We start from the raw sequence: 22,007 nt of genomic DNA, 5'->3' as shown, positions 1-22,007 counted from the left end.
TTAACCACTGCGCCAGCAGGGAAGTCCCAGAGTTTTGTATTTTTTATTCTAGTTTGTAATAGAGACAAGTCAAGCTCTTGTTTTCTTAAACTGCTTAAATTAATACTAATGGCAGGAAATGTTCCACATCCAATGACTGCCCCACAGCTACCACTTGGAGACCCAAGTTCCCAACCACTGAATTGCTTGAGCCTCAGGAGCAGGACTTGTGAGCAACATGCTGGCAAAAACAATTTTTTATTAAAATTATTTTCTACTTGTTAGGAGGAAACATCCTAGTTTCCAATATAACTGGTCCCCAAAGCTGTAAGATTTTACCTGAAAACTGTAACAGCCAGTAACTTAAGGGGTTTCAAAGTACTGGGAAGCACCATTCCCTGACTGCCCCCTACCCCCTTCCCCGCCTTTCGGGCTCTGGAGCTCAGAACTGGACTCTCCTCGCCCCGCCCCTCACCTTCAGCGCTCCGCCCAAGTCCCGCCTAGAAGCCTCGCCTCTGAAGTACGCGCCGCGTGCGCAGTTCTTACGGAAGCGGAAGCGGAGACCTGAGAGTGAAGGTCGCACGGCGGAGCTTAAGTTTTTCCTTCTAGTGTTAAGTCTGTGCTGCGCGGTCCCCCTTACTCCATCTTTAGGGTCTCCGAGGTTCTGCGGGCGTAATAGCCCAGCGCCCGCCGTCCGCCCCAAGTAAATCCAGAAGTCGCCGTTACAGGTCGAGTATTAATTTCCTTTGGGTTTGAAATCGCTGTGAGGTTGGTCCTTGCCCTTTGCTTTTCGGCCTTCCGTCCACTGAGACACCGCCTTTCGCGACATTTTCCTGCTTACAGTCCTTTATTACTTCCGCCTGCGCCTTGTAAAGTCCCCTTCTGCGAGGTGGATTCGCGCGCCCCCAGCTTCGCTGTCTCTCCCACCTCAGAGGGCAGCGCCGGCCGCCGCGCTCCCGGACAGGCCGCGTCCTGTCCCCGGTCCCGGGATTATGCAGAGCCCGCCCCTCTCCTGCGACCCCTCCCTCCCCGCCCCCCTGTCCTCGCGTCTCCTCAGGCCGGTCCTTGTGATCCGCAAGCCTCCTCTTCCTAGTCAGCTTTTGCGCTTACCCTGTGTAGGGGGAGGTGACCTGGGCCGACCGTGTGACACCCAGTATTCTTCCGTCACAAGTTCATCTCGCTGGAAATTGTTCTCAAAGGGATAGTAAAATGAAACAGATTTAGCTCTTAAAGTAGCGGGTGGATAAAACAGAGAAGTGAATAAAGGAGTGTGATCTCCTGGGATTGGAGAGCAACATGAGGACAGGGGCCCTGCGTCAGCTGTAGCAGGAGGGACAGCAGTGGTGAGAGCACTTCACAGGGAGTGGGGGGAGAGGATAAAAGAGTTAGAAGTAAGGCCTGCGGAGCGTCGTGGTCCTGGGAGAGGCACGGAGGACAGGTGTTGACTAGAAGAGCAGAGGAAGACACAGCAGGAAGGAAGCATAGCCGTGTGGGGTGCCACAGAGCGGGAGTGTAACCGGAGTAGAAGGAATGTCACCTGGAGGGCAGAGAGGGGGCAGAGATGGAGGAAGAAAGAGGCAGAAATATACGGAGGTTTAGGACAGTCAGAAAAGGTGGGCGTAAAGAGCAGCAGGAGGGGGAACGAGTTGCAGAGTGGTGGGGCAGGGCAGGTGTGAGAAAGTAAATAGGAGGGCAGGAACCGCAGGAGAGCGGAGGGGAGCAAAGAGGGGAACAGGGAGACGGATAAAGAATGAAATAGAAACACATAGTAGTCAGGTAGAGGGGGAAGCTGGATACAGATGGGGGGTGAGTTCTTTGCACATGGATGATTAAGTTGTGATATATATTTTTATTTTATTTTATTATTTTTTTTGCGGGACGCGGGCCTCTCACTGCCGTGGCCTCTCCCGTTTGCGGAGCACAGGCTCCGGACGCGCAGGCTCAGCGGCCATGGCTCACGGGCCCAGCCGCTCCGCGGCATGTGGGATCCTCCCGGACCGGGGCACGAACCCCTGTCCCCTGCATTGGCAGGCGGACTCTCAACCACTGCGCCACCAGGGCAGCCCTAAGTTGTGATATTTTAATTTGTTGCTTTAGAATGTAAAACATTTAAAGTTTATTTGCTTATGTTATCCACCTCTGGCTAGATATCCAAGGGAAATGAAATCATTACAGCGAGGGAAATATTTGCACTGCAATGAACATTACTGTATTATTCACAACAGCCAAGATGTAGAAAGAACTAAAATGTCTGACAAATGAATGGATATAGAAAATTTATTTCAGCTGTAAATTATGACATTATTATGACAGAAAAAGACAGATATTATATGTGGAAAGTAGAAATTTCTTACTCATAGGGCCGTAGAGTATAAAGGGTATTAGGAGGGGTTGGATGGTGGGGTAAATGGGGAGATGTTGGTCGGAGGTTACAAACGTTCAGTTGTAAAATGAAAAAGTACCACATGTATATCTAATGTACAGCAGGCAGACTCTAGTTAATCACACTGTGTTTCTATATACTTGGAGTTTGCTCTGAGCGTAGCACTCAAGTGTTCTCACTACACAGAAATAAAATGGTAATTGTAAGTTGTTGGAAATGTAAACTACTTTTTTGTGATAATTATTACACAGTGAATATACATCTATCAAATAATCACATTGTATGCCTCACATGTACATGGTTGTTACTCATCAATTCTACCTCACTTAAACTGGGAAAGAAAAAGAAAGTGAGGGGTGTGCTGGCCTTGCCACTGCTGAGTGCTGCTCAATCCAGGCTTCATATTAGATCGATGAGGCATTTTGCACATACATGTTTTGTACCCTCTAATGAGGGATTCTTCTTCAGATCGTCGGTGTGAGGCCAAAGCTCAATAATATTTAAACTGCCCCCAATTAATTCTAATTTGGATCCGTCACTGAGTATAGTGACTCTGAGTCCCCCATTCCCGAGGGCTGAGATCTGGGCTGAGGGTGAGGACTCTGCGTGGGGATGGATGAGGGCTGGTCTGTGACCTGCAGGGGATCGTCGGGTCCAGCTGAGGTGCCCGCTGCTGCTGGGTACGTGAGGGCCTCACCAGGAGGGGAGCGAGATCTAAAGAAAGGGTGGGAGAACTCACCTGTTGGTCTCTGTGTGGGAGTTACTGTCCTGAGCCCCTCCTGGGACAGTGGGCAGCAGAGGACTGTCTGTTCCACATGCTGACGGCTTCCCTGTGTGTGTGGTAGTGACTCAGGAAGGGGGTGTGTCGATTCTAAGCATTAAACAGCCTCTTTTCAACTTTCAAGGTCAACCTCTAAAGACTCAAAGTTGTCTGAGGAAGAAACTCAGAAGAGGAGGGAGAGGAAAGAACTGGAGTCAGGAATGACTCTTTCTCAGGTAAAGTCTTTTTCTCAGCTGATTCTTCTGTCTGTCCTTCCTGAAATGCCCTTCTTTGGACTCGCTAATCTCTGACTCTGAAGTAGCCTGCCTGACACCTGTACATTCACACTCACCCGGGTCCTTCCCTCAGGGCCTTTCACCTCCACTTAGATCCCGTCTCCCCATGACCCGGTGACCTGGAACTTGTGAAGAGGCTCCGCTGGGTGTAGTCCTGGGCAGGGCTTCACACCCACAGATTCAGGCAGAGTGTCAGTGCTATTGGGTGGGAGGGGTTGTTTAGGGCCCCATCTGGATGGACTGTCTGCTCTCTGTAAACCAGGATAAAGAAACTGCACATGAAAGTCAGTTATTAGGTGCACAATATCTGGTAAAATCTGGGAGTAGACCAGTAAGGGGAAATTTGTTGTGACTTTTTCTAAGGCAATTGAAGCTAAATGAGTGAGTCACTGACTCAGAATCTTAATGATTGGGAAGGGAATGAAAAATTCAGAACTAGACATCAGTGATAGAGGGTGTTTTATTCCATCATCTATTTCAAACTATGAAATCAGTCTAAATGTCTGAGAGGTGGAAATTCCTTAAATCACTTTCATCACCTTCATTCTTCAGATTTTGTGTTTTCACCGTGCTGGTTTTGTTCTTTGGCACAGAGAAATTTTTACGTTTGATGAAGGTAAGGTTTCCTCTTCATTGTTTATCACATAGGTATCCAGTTTCCCAGCACCATTTGTTTTGTTTTGCTATAAATTTATTTTATTTATTTATTTATTTTTGGTTGCGTTGGGTCTTCATTGCTGCATTCAGGCTTCTCCCTAGTTGTGGCGAGCGGAGGCTACTCTTTGTTGCAGTGCGCGGGCTTCTGTTGTTGTGGAGCATGGGCTCTAGGCATGTGGCACGCCAGCTCAGTAGTTGTGGCTCGTGGGCTCTAGAGCACAGGCTCAGTCGTTGTGGCACATGGGCTTAGTTGCTCTGCAGCATGTGGGATCTTCCTGGACCAGGGCTCAAACTCATGTCCCCTGCATTGGCAGGCAGGTTCTTAACCACTGCGCCACCAGGGAAGCCCTCCCAGCACCATTTGTTAATGGCAGCTGTCTTTTTTCCACTGTGTAGTCTTAGCATCCTTAGTATCAGTAGATTTTAAATATATACAAAGGATCATTTCTGAGCATTCTCTTCTGTTCCATTGGTTTATATATATGTGTTTATGCCAGTACCACACCATCTTGATTACTTTATAATATGTTTTGAAAATTAAAGGGTGGCCTACCATCTTTCTTATTCAAGAGTGTTTTGGCAGTTTGCGGTCCCTTGAGTCTCTATGATGTCTGGCCTGTGTTTTTTCTATTTCTGCAAAAATTGCCATTGTAATTTTGATAATGGTTGCATTAAATATGTAGAACAGTTTGGGTAGTTTGTTTGGACATTTCAAGAGTTTTGAGGCTTCCAGTCCATGAGTATAGATTTCTTTGTATCTTTGGATTTCTTTTTTTTTTTTTAGTCTGAGGCAACTATTTTCTCTTTTATTCTTTAACAGACATGTTCAACATTATGGGCAACATTCTTAAAACCTTAAGCTTCACAGACTTTCAGACATTCAAATACTATGGTCTCCTTTTCTTTGATGTGAAGGATTATTCAGCTAGAAAAATAAAAGCATGGTAGACCATACATTTTCACCAAATTCAAAGTAGTACAAAAATTAAGACCACAAGACTACACATAGTACCTAATGTGTCATTAAAAATAGAGGACAGTATTTTCTTCAGCAAATAAAACAGCATATTGGTATGCTGTTAATGCATAAACCTTTGAATGTATACTGTCATTCACAAATTATTTACAACTTCCACTGTGTGAAGAGAACTAGAATGTAGATTTTCTGCAAAACTGGAAAAAAGCAATACAAAATTTGTGAAAGCCTGTGTTTCATATTATACAAAAGCAAGTTTTTCTCTTCAAATACCAGATATTGTACGCAGTGATATTTTGGACATATTACAGTAATTCTCGAGGATGTTTTAATGCTGGAGGTAAGTTTACAGGCCTTGACTCTTCATCGAGGAGTACTAAGTCTTCTGTCTCACTGCCTCTGTATTTCCTTTTACATATTTTTACCACCATCTTTTTCTTCAGAAATAACTTCCAGGCTTCACTTGATGCAACTGCTTTTGCGTTTTCTTTGCTTTTTCCACAGCCAGTGCCCAAATACACAGGCTTACATCTCAATTCACAAACAATACTTTCTTGAGAGCTCGTTTTGAGGCAGATGTGCCATTTCTATTAGCGGGACAAGAGACACATCCAGTGTTGCTTTCAGAGCCTCGACAGCTGCGTTTAGGAGCTCTCCGTGATTCATGCTGGGATGGAAGTCACCAACTTCCATGCCACCATTTGTACAGTCTATTGACAGAAGGCTGCTTCTGTTTCACATCTTCATTGGTTAACTTGCAACAAGAGAATCTGACAGAACTCTCGCTCGACTGCGAAGTACTTTCAGAAAGCAGCTGTGACGTGCTGGTCTGAGAACTACTCTTAGAAGCCAGCTGGGACACACTTGCTATGGAAGTGCTTTTGGAAACCAGAGAGCCACTGGTCTGGGAGCTGTTCTTGGAAGCTAACAGTGATGCAGCTACCTGCGAAGTGCTTTTGGAAGTCAGCATCGTGTTTGCTGAGGTGGTGCTTTTGAGGGTTAGTAAAGATGTGCCTGATGAGGAACTGTTTTTAGAAACAGATGACAAAACACTTGCCTCTGAACTAGTTTTGGAAGTTAACCACTTGAAGCTGTCTCTGAACTGGGTTTAGAAGACAACCGTGGCAACTCTATTTCTGAGCTTCCTGAGGAGCCCAACAAGGGCACCTCAATCTCTGAGATGCTTTGAGAGGCGGAGACTGAAGAGCCTTCCGGAGCACTCTTTTTTCGGGGATCCACTTTGTTCTCTGGATATCAGTGGATTGGGTCACATGACTGTTCACACTGGATTTCAACAACAAAGAAACAAAGGACACTGAATCATGTTTATCTGGAGCTTCTGGTTCAGAAATTGTTCCAGACCCTACTGTTGTTACCTGAGAGGGAATGCTGCTGCTGCTTTGGCTGGAAACAGAGCGCTCTCCATCACCTGCGGAGCTGTTCTGACTCAGGGCACCAGAGCTCCGTATCATTTCTTTTTAGATTCCGCATATAAGTGATATCATACGATATTTCTTTTTCTGTCTGACTTACTTCAGTTAGTATGACAATCTCTAGGTCCATCCATGTTGCTGCAAATGGCATTAATTCATTCTTTTTAATGGCTGAGTAATATTCCATTGTATGTATGTACCACATCTTCTTTATTTTAATTTAATTTTATTATTTATTTTTGGCCACCTTGGGTCTTTGTTGCTGCACGCGGGCTTTCTCTAGTTGCGGTGAGTGGGGACTACTCTTCATTGCAGTGCGTGGGCTTCTCATTGTGGTGGCTTCTCTTGTTGCGGACATGGGCTCTAGGCGCACAGGCTTCAGTAGTTGTGGCATGTGAGCTCAGTAGTTGTGGCTCGCGGGTTCTAGAGTGCAGCCTCAGTAGTTGTGGCGCATGGGCTTAGTTGCCCCGTGGCATGTGGGATCTTCCTGGACCAGGGCTCGAACCCGTGTGCCCTGCATTGGCAGGCGGATTCTTAACCATTGCGCCACCAGGGAAGCCCCATACCACATCTTCTTTATCCATTATTCTGTTGATATTTAGGTTGCTTCCATGCCTTGGCTCTTATAAACAGTGCTGCAGTGAACACTAGGGTGCATGTATCCTTTCGGACCATGTTTTTCTCTAGAGATATACCCAGGAGTGGACTTGCAGTGTCATAGGATAGCTCTATTTTTGTTTTTTTTTAAGGGACCTCCATAGTCTTCTCCATAGTGGCTCTACCAATTTACATTCCCACCAGCAGTTCAGGAGTGTCCCCTTCTCTCCACACCCTCTCCAGCATTTATTGTTTGTGGGTTTTTTGATGGTAGCCATTTTGACTGGTGTGAGGTGATACCTCATTGTAGTTTTGATTTGCATTTCTTTAATAATTAGTGATGTCGAACGACTTAGCAATTTTTTACTGAAGTATTTTTTTAACATCTTTATTGGAGTATAATTGCTTTACAGTGGTGTGTTAGTTTCTGCTTTATAACAAAGTGAATCATCTATACATATACATATATCCCTATGTGACGTATTGTTGATTTACAGTGTTTGGTTAGTTTTGGGTGTACAACAAAATGACTCAATTTTATATACTTTTTCAGATCCTTTCCCCTTATAGGTTATTACAAAATACTGAGTATGGTTCCCTGTGCTATATAGTAGGTCCTTGTTGGTTATCTATTTATACAAAATAGTGCGTATACGTTAATACCAAATCCTAATTTATGCCCCTCCCTTCTGCTTTGGTCACCCCTAACTTTCTTTACTATGTCTGTGGGTCTATTTCTGTTTCATATGTAAGTTCAATTGTATCTTCTTTCCTTCAGTTTCACATATAAGTGATATATTTGTCTTTCTCTGGCTTACTTCACTTAGTATGATAATCTCTAGGTCCATCCATTTTGCTGCAAATGGCATTATTTCATTTGTTTTTATGGCTGAGTAATATTCCATTGTGTGTGTGTATATATATGTATATATATGTGTGTGTGTGTATACATATACACACACACACACACACACACACATACATACACCACATCTTCTTTATCCATTCATCTGTTAGTGGACATTTAGGTTGCTTACATGTCTTGGGTATTGTAAGTAGTGCTGCAGTGAACATTGGGGTGCATGTATCTTTTCGAATTATGGTTTTCTCCAGATATATGCCCTGGAGTGGGTTTGCAAGATCTGAATCTTTCTTATTTAACTCTTTTGTTCTGCCAAAGTTAGATTCGGTTTGTTCTCTTTCTGCTTCATTGAGATGTAAAAAATTCTTGAGTGGAGATCTTTTCCCTTTTTGTTGTAACCATTTAGCCATGTAGATTTCTCTTTTATTATAGCCTTCAAGTAAAATGGGGTTATTGAAGTGTCATATTGTTACTGTGCTGCTGTTTCCCTCTTTTTTTTTTTTAAATTAATTAATTTATTTTTGGCTGTGTTGGGTCTTCGTTGCTGCACGTGGGCTTTCTCTAGTTGCGGCAAGCAGGGGCTTCTCTTCATTGCGGTGCATGGGCTTCTCACTGCGGTGGCTTCTCTTGTTGCGGAGCATGGGCTCTAGGTGTGTGGGCTTCAGTTGTGGCACACAGGCTCAGTAGCGTGGCTTACAGGCTCTAGAGCACAGGCTCAGTAGTTGTGGCGCACAGGCTTAGTTGCCCCATGGCATGTGGGATCTTCCCGGACCAGGGCTCGAACCCGTTTCCCCTGCATTGGCAGGTGGATTCTTAACCACTGTGCCACCAGGGAAGTCCCTGTTTTCCCTTTGATTTCTGTTAACGTTTGCTTCATTTGGGGTGAAGCTCTAATGTATATATATATTTATATATTTATTTATTTATTTATAACTGTTGTATCTTCTTGGTGAATTGACTCGTTTAAGATTGTATAATATCATTTGTGCCTTCTGTCAGTTTTTGCCTTTGTTTTATGTGATATAATATACTCAGCCCTGCTCTCTTTAGCATGGAATATCTTTTTCCTTTCTTTCACCTTTAGCTTTTCCGTCTCATTTGATGTGTGAATGTTCACATTTCCAGCTGTCTGACACACTCTCTCTGTGTCTCTTACACTTGGTCTTCATTTTTCCTCCTGTTACTTCCTCTAGTGGTCCCTGCTCAGGCACACTGAGCAGTGGTGAAAGGCAGGAGCCCTGGCCAGCCCCCTTCATTTCACTGTAATTACAGAGGATACATATCAAGTGTTTACTTTTCATGATGTTTGGTGAAATGTTCTTGCTTAATAACAATATATTTTTTCTATACGCTTTTCTGTCATGATTTTTAATTCTCCAAGAAGTTTTTAACTTTACCACTGTGATAATTTTCTTAATCTGTGAAAATAGTGTATAACACTAAACTTCTCTAATTTTGTGTCAGTGTTTTATTAGTGGAAAACAAAAAAAGCGATGATAAAAAAAAATTGTCCTGAAATATGTAGAGATAAGTCTTCTCATTCCAGTTGATTTTGTGTTGACGTGTGTGATGGGTGCCATGGATGTGCAAGCCATTCATTTAAATAAAAGACATGATTTCAAAAGTATATATCTTTTTGCACTTGAAATTATATCTTCAGTATATTCTGTGGCCTTGGTGGTGGGATGAATTGGGTGATTGGGATTGATATATATTCACTAATATGTATAAAATGGATAGCTAATTAAAAAAAGACCTATTTAAGTAATAGAAGACATGAAGAGATGAAGCAGATTTGAATCCTTGTTTTAATGATTTAAGGTACATATACATAAGCAAGTGTCTGCAATCCAAAGTAAAAGTAATAAATGCCCTAAGCAAGGTATAAATATATATATATATATTCCTTGGCCTTGAATTTTTTCTGCACCATCATGTTAATGGTTTAAATAGTAGTAAGATTACTAACATTTTATGTGTATGTATATGTGCTTGTGTGCCCACATCTATAATGACCTTTCATGCTATTCCATGTCATTCACCTTGGATGTCTTTCAGGCTTTTCTCAGGGATCCCTCTGTCAATGTACTTTTTTTTTTTTTAAAAAACATCTTTATTGGAGTATAATTGCTTTACAGTGGTGTGTTAGTTTCTGCCTTATAACAAAGTGTCAGTGAACTTTTAATGCTCTCCTTAACTGATTTTTAAGCTTCAATTCCAAGGCTCAACCACCTGAGTTCAGGTGCTTGCTGTGTCATTGCTTAGCTTCTTGACTTGGTTCGAGTTTCTCTTGGTGTCTCTGACACAGTTTTCTGCTCTGTAAGATGGGAACATATCTTTCTCGAATGAGCTGTTATATTGGTAAGAAGTTCGTGCTTGTAAAGTACTTATTTTGAGTAATGTTTTGTCTATAGGAAGTATTCAAACACTTTTAGTCATTGCTGTTTCTATCATTATCATAATTGAAGATTTTGAGTTTTCTTTAAAGCCATTGTGGACTTTGTCATCTCTGAAGCCACCACTCACAGTGTAACTTATTTAAATATTGAATATCACTCAATGTTTAGAACATAGTATCTGACACTTCTGTATAGACAACCCGTTGTTTAGTATTGTTTATATATGTTTTATGGATTCTCCACAGAGATGACAAATCCATATTTATTGGATGATATGACTAATCTCTTATGAAAAGGCATAAGAATTTAAAATAAGGGACACAGTATTTGCTCCAAATACCTTAACACAGATCTTTCAGAACATATACTTGAACCGAATCGATCCTTACCCCTCTCTCGTCTTTCCATTTTGTATGAAGATAACTCTTCTCCTGACCCGTTGTTGAAATGTATTTTCATTTCAGGAATGGTTGACCTCCAAGGATGTGGTCATCGAGTTCTCTCCAGAAGAGTGGGAATGCCTGGACCCTGCTCAGAGGGCCTTGTACAGGGACGTGATGCTGGAGACCTGCAGGAACCTGGTCTCTGTGGGTGAGGATAACTTCCCTCTAGAAGTTGGGATCTGCCCTCGGGTGTTTTGCATTTTGCCCTGTGTGCTTCTTGGGAGGCCCTGTTTTCGTCATATGATCTGAAAGCCCTGTTGACACAGACATGATGCAGCACCATGAGTTTAAACTGATCCTTTCTTCAGATGACCTGCCTGTTTCACGTTACATTAGGGGTTGTTCAAGAGCTTAATTATGTATAAAGCTCAATGGCACACTTTTAAAAGATATCCAATTTCTTGTCTTCTGCCCTGTGGCTTTGACTGACTATTTCTTGGAAGAGTGTTAGACGTATGTATTACACCGTTCCCGATACATTTAGAAGGAGGAGGTGGATGAATTTGTGAAATATTTTTCCTGACCCACCTGTAATGTCCTCACTCCTCAGCTGAACAAAGAGCTGTGGTTTGGGAAAAAAACACAGCACTTCACATTTCTTTATTCTGATAAGCAGAAATTACTTTTTCTGATCTGAACATTATCTCCATTTTTGGAGCAAGAGGAAGAGCCCAGGACTCTGGTGAATGGTGTGAAAATAGCAAAAAAACCAAATGGGTGGGAATGTATTAAAAGCGTGAACACAGGTGGGCTCTCGGGGCAGAGAGGAGGCCACAACATTAATAGTGTTTGGGAAACTCTTCTCATGGTGGAGAGTTTTTTGGGAAAACTGAAGTTTCTTTATTAAACTCTCAGAGGAGACTTTTCTTCTACCCGAGTTATCACTCCATCCTTCCAAATGTAAAATGTATTCTTTCACCCTCCAGTGGTGCTGCAGCTCCTACAGAGACAAAGGCAAGGTCTTTATCAAGATCCACAACACTCCCCATCTGGCTGCTGGGAACTGGCTGTTGCTTGACTTTGAGGAGCATGAGGCGGGCTGTGTTATTGGGTTGTCTTGCACCCTCTTCTCTCTTTATGGACTTGATTCTATTGGATGCTCAGTTTTTAGTCCATATAGATCAAAGCTGATGCCTCCAGTGTCTAACCCCTGGACCCTGTCCTGGTTTCATGTCTGTTGTATTTGGAAGATACAACCAGAAGATGGAAAATACCGCCTGCTATTTAATTTTTATTAATTAAAATTTTTTTTTAATTATTATTTTTATTTATTTATTTATTATTTTTTTGGCTGCGTTGGGTCTTCGTCGCTGTGTGGGGGCTTTCTCTAGTTGTGGCGAGCGGGGGCTACTCTCTTGTGGTGCGTGGGCTTCTCATTGCGGTGGCTTCTCTCGTTATGGAGCACGGGCTCTAGGTGCATGGGCTTCAGTAGCTGTGGCATGTGGGCTCAGTAGTTGTGGCGCATGGACTTAGTTGCTCCGTGGCATGTGGGATCTTCCTGGCCCAGGGCTCGAACCTGTGTCCCCTGCATTGGCAGGTGGATTCTTAACCACTCTGCCACCAGGGAAGTCCCTGCTATTTGGTTTTATCTGGCACCTCAGAATGTGTATGGAGCTGTCTCAGTCCCTATCTTCCTGTTTAGATATGTCAGCCATTTCTTCTGTTCTGCTGTTGCCACACATTTCAGTGGTGTGTGGAATAGCCAGGTGCATTGGATCTTCTGTGATTGTTACTTAGGAAAACTGTAAGGACAGTGGACAGAGAGATACTCTTTTTTTTTTTTTTTTTTTTTTTTTGTGGTACGCGGGCCTCTCGCTGTTGTGGCCTCTCCCGTTGAGGAGCACAGGCTCCAGACGCGCAGGCTCAGTGGCCATGGCTCACGGGCCCAGCCGCTCCGCGGCATGTGGGATCTTCCTGGACCGGGGCACGAACCTGTATCCCCTGCATTGGCAGGCGGACTCTCAACCACTGCGCCACCAGGGAAGCCCGAGATCCTCTTTTTGATCCTAAATCCAGCAAGGGGAACATACATGAATCTTTCAGGCTCTTAGCTTGGCATCCCTGGGTCGAGCAAATGGTCCCATCTCAAGATCTTATAATATCCGACTCCCATATCTTGTCTTTTTTCGCTCCTGTACTGCTCTATCTAGTCTGGGAATGTAGACTCTTCCTGACTTTACTTTCTCCTTAGTTTGTATAAGTTTTCCTCTTAAACTTGATCTTGAAGTATGTAGTCCTAGAGTCTGAAATTGTATCCAGTTTCTTTGCTGTGGTAATCCACCTATGTTTAATGGGCAGCTTCTAGTGGACTCTCTGTAGAGTGGGTTTACTGGGTAACAGAAAATTTTTGAAGGAGAATACATTCCCTCATATGCTGTAATATTTTCCCGTTACATACAAAATCACCGCTTGAAGCTATTTAGTAGAGTGGTCAGCATGTTCTGAGATACAAGACAGAAAGTGTCTGAAGACCTTGACCTGTAAGTCTTTCCAGTTTCTTTTTCTAGCTTTGACCAATGTCATAAAAGCCTGTGTGAAGGGCACTGTGACAGTGTTGTTCACATGTACTAATGTCCATCCCCTTTGAGCCTCAGTGAGTGGTATAGCAGTTTCTCTGAGCAACAGTGCTGTCCAAGCTCACATCCTCATATTTGTGAGGCTGCTGACTGCACTGTTGTTCCTGCCGTGCCACACGCTCCATCACCTGTGTGCCAGTGTTCTTTCTGCCTTCACACGTAATTTTGAAGCAACTTAATGAGAGACCTTATGAAGTAGAGTGATACCTTCAGTGATAAACCATCATTTGTTTTATTCAAGGCACTGCAACTTTCATTTTGTATATTTTTATGCATTATAAATGACTGTCTTTTATTTTTATCATTAGGTTTCGGTTTTTTGTTTCTCTTCGTTTATGTTTTTTATTTGCAATGTGTGGGATGGTTGGTTTAGAAAGCCCCCCACCCCATGGTGCAGTAAGGGATCAGTTCCTTTTAGAGTTCTTTATGTAGTCTTTTTTTAAAAAATTTATTTATTTTTGGCTGCGTTGGGTCTTCATTGCTGTGCACGGGCTTTCTCTAGTTGCGGCGAGCGGGGGCTACTCTTCATTGCGGTGTGCAGGCTTCTCATTGCAGTGGCTTCTCTTGTTGCAGAGCATGGGCTCTAGGCATACGGGCTTCAGTAGTTGTGGCGCATGGGCTTAGTTGCTCCGTGGCATGTGGGATCTTAGTTCCTGGACCAGGGCTCAAACTGGTGTCCCCTACATTGGCAGGCGGATTCTTTTTTTTTTTTTTTTTTTTGCAGTACGTGGGCCTCTCACTGTTGTGGCCTCTCCCGCTGCGGAGCACAGGCTCTGGACGTGCAGGCCCAGCGGCCATGGCTCTCGGGCCCAGCTGCTCCGCTGGGATCTTCCTGGACCAGGGCATGAACCTGTGTCCCCTGCATCGGCAGGTGGACTCTCAACCACTGTGCCACCAGGGAAGCCCGGCAGGTGGATTCTTAACCACTGTGCCACAAGGGAAGTCCCAAGATCACTTATCAAAGAAAAATATATTATTTTTGGTTGAGAACAAATTCTAAATGGAGAATATAGGGTGTCAGTTGTCAGGTTGGAAGTAGCACAAATCTTATTTTCTCTGCAAGATCTTTGGCTCTGAATGTCACTACATCACTGGAAAATGGCAGGATAGCTTCCAGGCATTTGGCAATGGAGAGTCTCTCCTTGTCACAAACTATAGTTGGAATTTTGGGGTCTTTCTTTTAAAAAAAAAAAATTATTTATTAAATAAATATTCTTGATATTAAACTATTATTGAATATATGACTTACAAATATTTTGTATTATACCATACATTGTTTTTTTTTTTTTTTTTTTTTTTTTTTTTTTTTTTTTTTTTTTTTTTTGCGGTACGTGGGCCTCTCACTGCTGCGGCCTCTCCCGTTGTGGAGCACAGGCTCCGGACGCGCAGGCTCAGCGGCCATGGCTCACGGGCCCAGCTGCTCCGTGGCATGTGGGATCTTCCCGGACCGGGGCACGAACCCGTGTCCACTGCATCGGCAGGTGGACTCTCAACCACTGCACCACCAGGGAAGCCCATACATTGTTTTTTAACTCTGCTGAGTATGGTTTAGTGCACAGTAGTTAATAGTTATGATGTAGTCCAATTTATCTGTTCTTAGTTTGTTGGCCTGAGCTTTTGCTGTTATATCCGATAAATCATTGTAAATCCAATGTTAAGAATCTCTTTTTGTAAATTTACTTATAGGAGTTTTATTCACTAGGGACTTAGGTTTAGATCTTTGAAGATTTTGAATTAATACAATAATGTTCCAACTAAATTCTTCTGCATGTGAATATCCAGTTTTCTCAACACCTTTTGTTCCATAGACTGCCCTTCCCCCATTATGTGGTCTTGACAACCTTGCGGAACATCATTTGACCTTATACACGAAAGTTTTTTTCTGAATCTCTTGTGTTCCACAGGTCTCTCTGTCTTTATGCCAATACCATACTGCTTTGATTAGTGTAGCTTTGGAAAAAGTTTTGAAATAAAGAAATGTGAATTGTCTGACTTTGTTTTCAAGCTTGTTTTTTGCTATTCATTGTCTCCTGAAATTCCACAGGAATTGTAGGATTGATTCATCTGTTTCTTCAGCAAAGCAGTATTGGGATTTGGGATTACACTAGGGATTATTTTGAATATCCTGATAACTTTGGCTAGTATTGACATCTTGACAATATCAACTTCAAATCCATGAACTTGGGGTATCTTTGGATTTATTTGTATCTTCTCTAATATGTTTCAGAAGTCTTTATTTTGCAGTAGTTACAAATCCTTCCCTTCTTGTATAATGTTACGTTTAACTATTCTTTTTTTTAATTCTATTATAAATTGAATTGCTTTGATTGTTCATTTTTAATGTTTAGAAACCCAGTTGGTTTTTGCATGTTGATGTTGTATCTAGTAATTTTTTTGAAGTCTTTCATTATTTCTGTAAGGTTTTTTTACTTATTAATGTTGCAGAATGCCTGTTACGGGTATGTCATTTTGTAGAAGATATTTAGAAAAATGTTTTGTTTTCATAAAAACTGTTCTGTTGAATTCTTTTTTCTCTATGGTATATATGTTTTATAATTCTAAACAGCAACATATTATTAGATAAGCTTGTTTTGGATTTTTTAGCATTACAGTATATTGTGTGTTCATTAACATTTATTTATGTACACCAGGTATGCAGAATATATCTATAGTATAATGTATCTTTCTCAGAAACAACAGTATGTTTACTGTTAATTGGCACGTGCTTTGGAGTCATGGTGGAAAAATTGCGTTCTTTTGAGAGCTGACGTCAGTTTTTCCTGTATGAGTGTTTTTGTCATAGAGGGTTTGCAAGTAGTCTCCTCTAAAATCAATTTGAATTATATTTTATAACTTTTTTTAGTAAACAATTCTATTGCTTTAATGTTTCTAATAATTTTAAGATCATAGTTGGGAAATTTCAAAATTTTTTTAAAAATGAAAAAAAATTTAAAAAATACATAGTTGGGAAGTTTTACAACTGTGTTTGGTATAAGTATTACTTTTGGTGTAATATCATATATTCAACATGAAACAGTTAATTTTGAATTTATCCCTATGGCTGTTTATGTCTTGTAGATATCTGTCCAATACATGTGGTCAAGCAATTACAACCCAAAGGGAACAGTGATCCTGGAGAAGTATTTCAAAGAGTGATCTTGGGAAGATCTAAAAGTCGTGCAATCAAACATTTTTCCCTCCCGGAAATCCAGAAATATATGTATGACTTTGAGTGTCATTGGAGAGATGATGAAAGAAATTACAAAGGAATGCCTATAACCCATAATGGAAATCTCACTGATAGAAGAGATCCGCATGGTAGAAGGGATGCAGGAATCAAGCCCATTGGAAATAGGCTTGGATTAAACTTTCAGGGTAAACTGCAGGTATTTCAAACTGACGGGTTAATTTCTGAATGTAATGAAGTTGAGAGGTCCATCAACAATAGTTTCTCATTTTCACCACTTCAAAGAATTCCTCCTCGTGTCCAAAGTAACGTTTCTAATGTATATGGGAATGATGTTATGCATCCTTTAGTACTGACACGAGATCAGAAAACACACAGGGAACGAGATTTTAAATGTACTGAGTGTGGGAAAACCTTTAGTCATGGCTCAATTGTCAGGAATCATCAGATAATCTATTCAGAAGAGATATTACATAAATGTGATGTATGTGTCAAGAGCTTTAGTACAAATTCACACCTTGCAGTTCATGAGAGCATTCATATGGGAAAGAAACCTTACAAGTGTAGTGAGTGCAGCAAGGTATTCAGTCAAAAAACAACCCTTGCAAATCATCAGAGAATTCATACTGGGGAGAAACCTTTCAGATGTAACGAGTGTGGCAAAACCTTTAATCGCTACTCGAACCTCAGTAGACATAAGATAATTCATACAGGAAAGAAATTATATAAATGTGATGTATGTGGCAGTGTCTTTAGTCGAAAATCAAACCTTGCAGATCATCAGAGAGTTCATACTGGAGAGAAACCTTATAAATGTAATGAGTGTGGCAAGCTGTTTAGTTACAGTTCACACCTTTCAACTCATCAGAGAATTCATACTGGAGAAAAACCTTACAAATGTAACGAGTGTGGCAAGGTCTTTAGTGAAAAGGCAACTCTTGCAAAGCATCAGAGAATTCATACTGGAGAGAAACCTTACACATGTAATGAGTGTAGAAAGGCTTTTAGTCAAAAGGCACATCTTCAACTTCATTGGAGAGTTCATACCGGAGAGAAACCTTTCAAATGTGATGAGTGTGGCAAGGTCTTCAGTCGAAATTCACACCTTACAAGTCATCAGAGAGTACATATTGTAGAGAGACCTTTCAAATGTTTTGAGTGTGGAAGAGCCTTTACTGAGGTCTCCACCCTCACTAAACATCAGAAAATCCATACCTGAGAGAAATTGTGTAAGTGTGATATATGTGGGAAGGTCTTTAAATCTCAAAGTAGAAAAGAAACTATACAAATATCACGAGTGTGGCAAAGCTTTTATGTGTGTAAGCCTCACTTATGATCAGATAATTCATACTGGAGTGTTATATTACAAATGCAATGAGTGTCTCAAAGTGTTTAGTCAAAGTGCTTACCTTATGATCCATGACAGAATTCATATTGGAAGGAACTTTGAGAAATGCAATGAGTGTGGTGAGTTCTTAAGTGTGCTTTCAGGCCTAACTTGCCATCAGCTGATGTATACAGGTTCGAGAGCCCTTAAAAATATAATGAAGGTTGTAATGCTTTTAGCAGCTGTTCACGTCTTAGACTTCCTGAGAATATTCATACTGGATAGAGCCCGGGTACATGTATTTAATGTGGTCAGCCCGTTGATAATGCATTCTGGAAAGAATCCTCACCAGTGCCATGAATGTGAGAAATCTGTTCTCATGGCTCACATCACACCAATAATCAGGTAGTCTGCACTGGACAGAATGTTACAAATGTACTGAATTTTTCAAAGCTTTTAGGTTGTGCCTTAAACTCAGGGATCATCAAATACTTCATTCTTTAAAATGCAACAAATATGTCAGAATTTAATATATTGCTTACTCGTACTTAAATACCAGAATATTTATCGTGGAGAGAAACCGCACGAATGTAATGTGTTTGGCAGGGATTTTACCCAAACATCACAGTATGTTTTACCCAACATACTGGAGCGATAACTCCCAAATGCAATGGGTGTGGCAAAACCTTTACGTTGAGTTCACGTATTAGGGAGCAGCAGAGAGTCCATGTTGAAGAGAAGCCATGGAAATGCGAATCGAGGCTTTATTCAGGCCTCCCCATGCACTGGACTTTAGAATACACATAGAATACACATCTTTAAGAGAAACCACACAAAACAATGTGCGTGCTAAGGCTTGTAACTGAAGAACAAAACTGTGGAACACAGGATTTATGTTGGAGAACAGGATTTCAAATGTTAGGAATGTTGTAAATACGGATACATCCAGTAAGTTTGGTGTCATGAGAGCATTCATACGGGTTATAAAGTGTATACGTGGAAACTTCATGAATCAGCGCATTCTCAGCATTTAACAAAAAAACTCATGTTTGGGGGAATTCTTACAAATGTAATGAATTTGTTGAGTTTTTTCAACAGACCACACATCAGATAATGCATACTCGGAATAAACAAGTCTTTAGTTCTCTGAGGTTAACCTGAGATATTATATACTGCAGAATCGTTACAAGTCACAGTGTGTTAAAAGATGATGTGTATGTGAGAGGGAGAAGGGCATGTGTTGAAATGGCCTGTTGTCTTCAGTGTATAAATAGTTATTCGGGTTTTCTTGAAAAGGCTACATTCATATTTACGCCTTTCAAGCTGGAGTTTGAAGTAACAAATCTGAGTCCATATCGGACCTGTTTCTTTTACTTTAACCTTTGTATTCTGTTGCTTTCGGTAGAAGTGAATCAGTAAAGGGATGTTGCCTGTAAGCTTAAATTATACATCATGGGCCATCTCTGGGAACCCTGACTTCCTTGTAATGAGCATTAAAGTAAAATACCTTTTTTAGCTCCCAGGAAACATCCTGACCAGGCCCTCCTGTGAATGGCTTCAGGAAGGAAGAAATTAACACAACCCCTCTGCAATGTCAACAAAAAATCAGTGAATCTAAGAAAGAAATGGAAATTTTTTTTTTTGGTACGCGGGCCTCTCACTGCTGTGGCCTCTCCGTTGCGGAGCACAGGCTCCGGACACGCAGGCTCAGCGGCCATGGCTCACGGGCCCAGCTGCTCCACGGCGTGTGGGATCCTCCTGGACCAGGGCACAAACCCGTGTCCCCTGCATTGGCAGGCGGACCCTCACCCACTGCACCACCAGGGAAGCCCAGAAATAGAAAATTTTATTCAAGCCAAATTTGAGGATGATAACCTGGGAAGAGTGTCTGAGAAAGCTCAGAACTATTCTGCCCATTAGAAATCAAAGCACAGGGCTTCTCTGGTGGTGCAGTGGTTAAGAATCCGCCTGCCAATGCAGGGGACACGGGTTCAAGCCCTGGTCCAGGAAGATACCACATGCCGCGGAGCAACTAAGCCCGTGGGCCACAACTACTGAGCCTGTGAGCCACAACTACTGAAGCCCGCGTACCACAACAAGAGAAGCCCGCGCACCTCAACAGACACCCAGTGCAGCCAAAAATTAAAAATTAAAAAAAAAATTAAGGCACAGTTATATAAGTTTTCTAAGACAGAGAGCGGTACAACACATGACATATTATTGACAGTTTACATAATCCAGATCTAAGCATCATCGCAGTGGGTCGTGTGACCCTTACAAGATCAAGAAGGAATGCTATCTTTTAAGGAGTTTTCCTGCTGATGCTAGGAGAATGTTGCTCTTTATGGTTGAGTATGTATTCATCAGGTTTGCTTGATGCATAATGCAAATACACAGTTCACAGTGGGAGGAGAGAGGAGGCCAAAGGGCCGAGAGGAGTTAATGTTTAAATATTCCTGTCTTGCTGTAATAGTTGAATTTTATTTCACAGGAGTCTGACCTGAACCAGGACTTAACTCCCTCTCCTTTTACTATAAAGAGCCTGATTTCTAACTCAGGACATGTGATTCTTTGCATTGCTAGTTCCCCATTTTCTCGGTCTGCTGGCTTTCAGAATAACGTCACTATTCCTTGCCCCCAGAAGTAGTCTCTCTATTTTTTGGCCTGTTCAGTGAGCTGAGCCGTAAGAGCTTGGCCTTGGTAGATAATCTTATCTCTTCATTACAGGCCTTTGTTGATGGTCTCTGGGAAGAATCAATAACATGAGGGGCCCAACTTCATTAGGTGTGGTTCATGCACATCCACGTTCCCTGGAAAAACATGAATCCTGAATCATGAATTCAATACCATGTGGATTAGCAACAGGGAGGGGCAGAGAATAGTGTAAAACTGTGACTTGACTCATCATGGTTATGTTCAGGGTGCCCTTCCATAGATAAGCCAGTGTGGGTATAGTGCAGGATGCTCTACCAGCTGGCCATGAACAAAGCAGGAAGGCCATGCAGGGACTGGGCTTTTTGTGGGAGGATAGTGACAGGTTATTAGGGACTGATTATGTGGTAGGAACAATGCACGAGAAAACTTAATCACTTTATCCGTTGCACGAGCGTATGTATTGTCTACATCTCTGACCAAGAAAGAAATTGTCTAATTTTTGGATATTGAAGAGAGCAGTTATCTTCAGAGTAAAATTTAATCAGAAGCACCAGAAGTATGTGTATGTTTATGATTCACATTTTAATTGCTTCCATTACATTTTGCTACTGTTTTATTGAGAATGTACCATAGGTCTGCTGTTTTAAGTAATAAAATTTAATCATCTTTTAAATCCTGGATGCATTATGTTCCTTTTACCAATACAGTTTTATCCTGCCTCAGTACTTTATAACAGAAGCTAGGAGTGCACCATTAGGTTCTCAGTGTTGAAAGAATCTATAACAATTTCTTCCCAATATGGGATCAAATAACATACAAGTTGGAGATTATAAACTCATAAATTGTACTTGAGTTATTCTCTCCACTCTGTTGCAGGATATTCAGATGGCTGTAGTGCAAATAGCATAGCAGTGAATTTCATACTCTGACTTCCATTAATGTACAAAAATTGAATCAAATAAATTTAAAGGTCTAATGGGCTTTATTGAATGATTCATGCATTGGGCAGCATCCCATCTAGTAAATAAAGAGGTGCTCCAAGGAGCTGTACAAAGTGGAAAAGCCCATGATGTTGAGCATCTTTTCATGTGCTTTTTGAATATGTATTATAGATATTTGGTTTGTGGTTACTATGAAGTTTTTATGTGGACATGGGACTCTCTGCACTTCCTGGACTTGCGTGATTTCCATGCTCTGTCTTCCAGCTCACTGATCCATTCTTCTGCCTCATTTAGTCTACTCTTGATTCCTTCTAGTTTTTTTTTTTTTTCTTTACATTTCAGTTGTTGTATTCTTCAGTTCTGTTGGATTGTTATACTTCCTCAGTCTTTTTCTTGCTCTGTGCATCCATTCTCTTTCTGACGTCTTTGATCACCTTTATGGTCGTTACTCTGAGCTCTTCCTTTGGTAGATTGCATATCTTCATGTAACTAAGTTCTTCTGGGGTTTTATCTTCCTTTATCTGAACCATAATCCT

General features: G+C 41.6%; 1 protein-coding gene and 1 pseudogene across 2 annotated transcripts; one reads left to right on the top strand and one right to left on the bottom strand.

Moving 5' to 3' along the window:
* The first annotated feature begins 516 nt into the window (after positions 1-516).
* Positions 517-21,164, top strand: LOC308605935 (uncharacterized protein). The gene is made up of 4 exons (XM_081216322.1): positions 517-707; positions 3,268-3,358; positions 10,807-10,933; positions 16,440-21,164. Exons 2-4 carry the CDS (start codon positions 3,344-3,346, stop codon positions 17,765-17,767), a joined length of 1,470 nt encoding a protein of 489 aa, XP_081072448.1. The 5' UTR covers positions 517-707; positions 3,268-3,343; the 3' UTR covers positions 17,768-21,164.
* On the bottom strand, positions 5,157-6,523 carry LOC308606520 (CDKN2A-interacting protein-like; annotated as a pseudogene). Its single transcript has one exon. The product of its transcript is annotated as a CDKN2A-interacting protein-like (transcript).
* Positions 21,165-22,007: the final 843 nt, after the last annotated feature.

The sequence above is a fragment of the Mesoplodon bidens genome (genome assembly GCF_964165515.1).
Source record: "Mesoplodon bidens genome assembly, chromosome: 18".
NCBI classification, from domain to species: Eukaryota; Metazoa; Chordata; class Mammalia; order Artiodactyla; family Ziphiidae; genus Mesoplodon; species Mesoplodon bidens.
The sequence above is the reverse complement of the archived record's forward strand: the minus strand, read 5'-3'. Positions and strand labels throughout refer to the sequence as shown.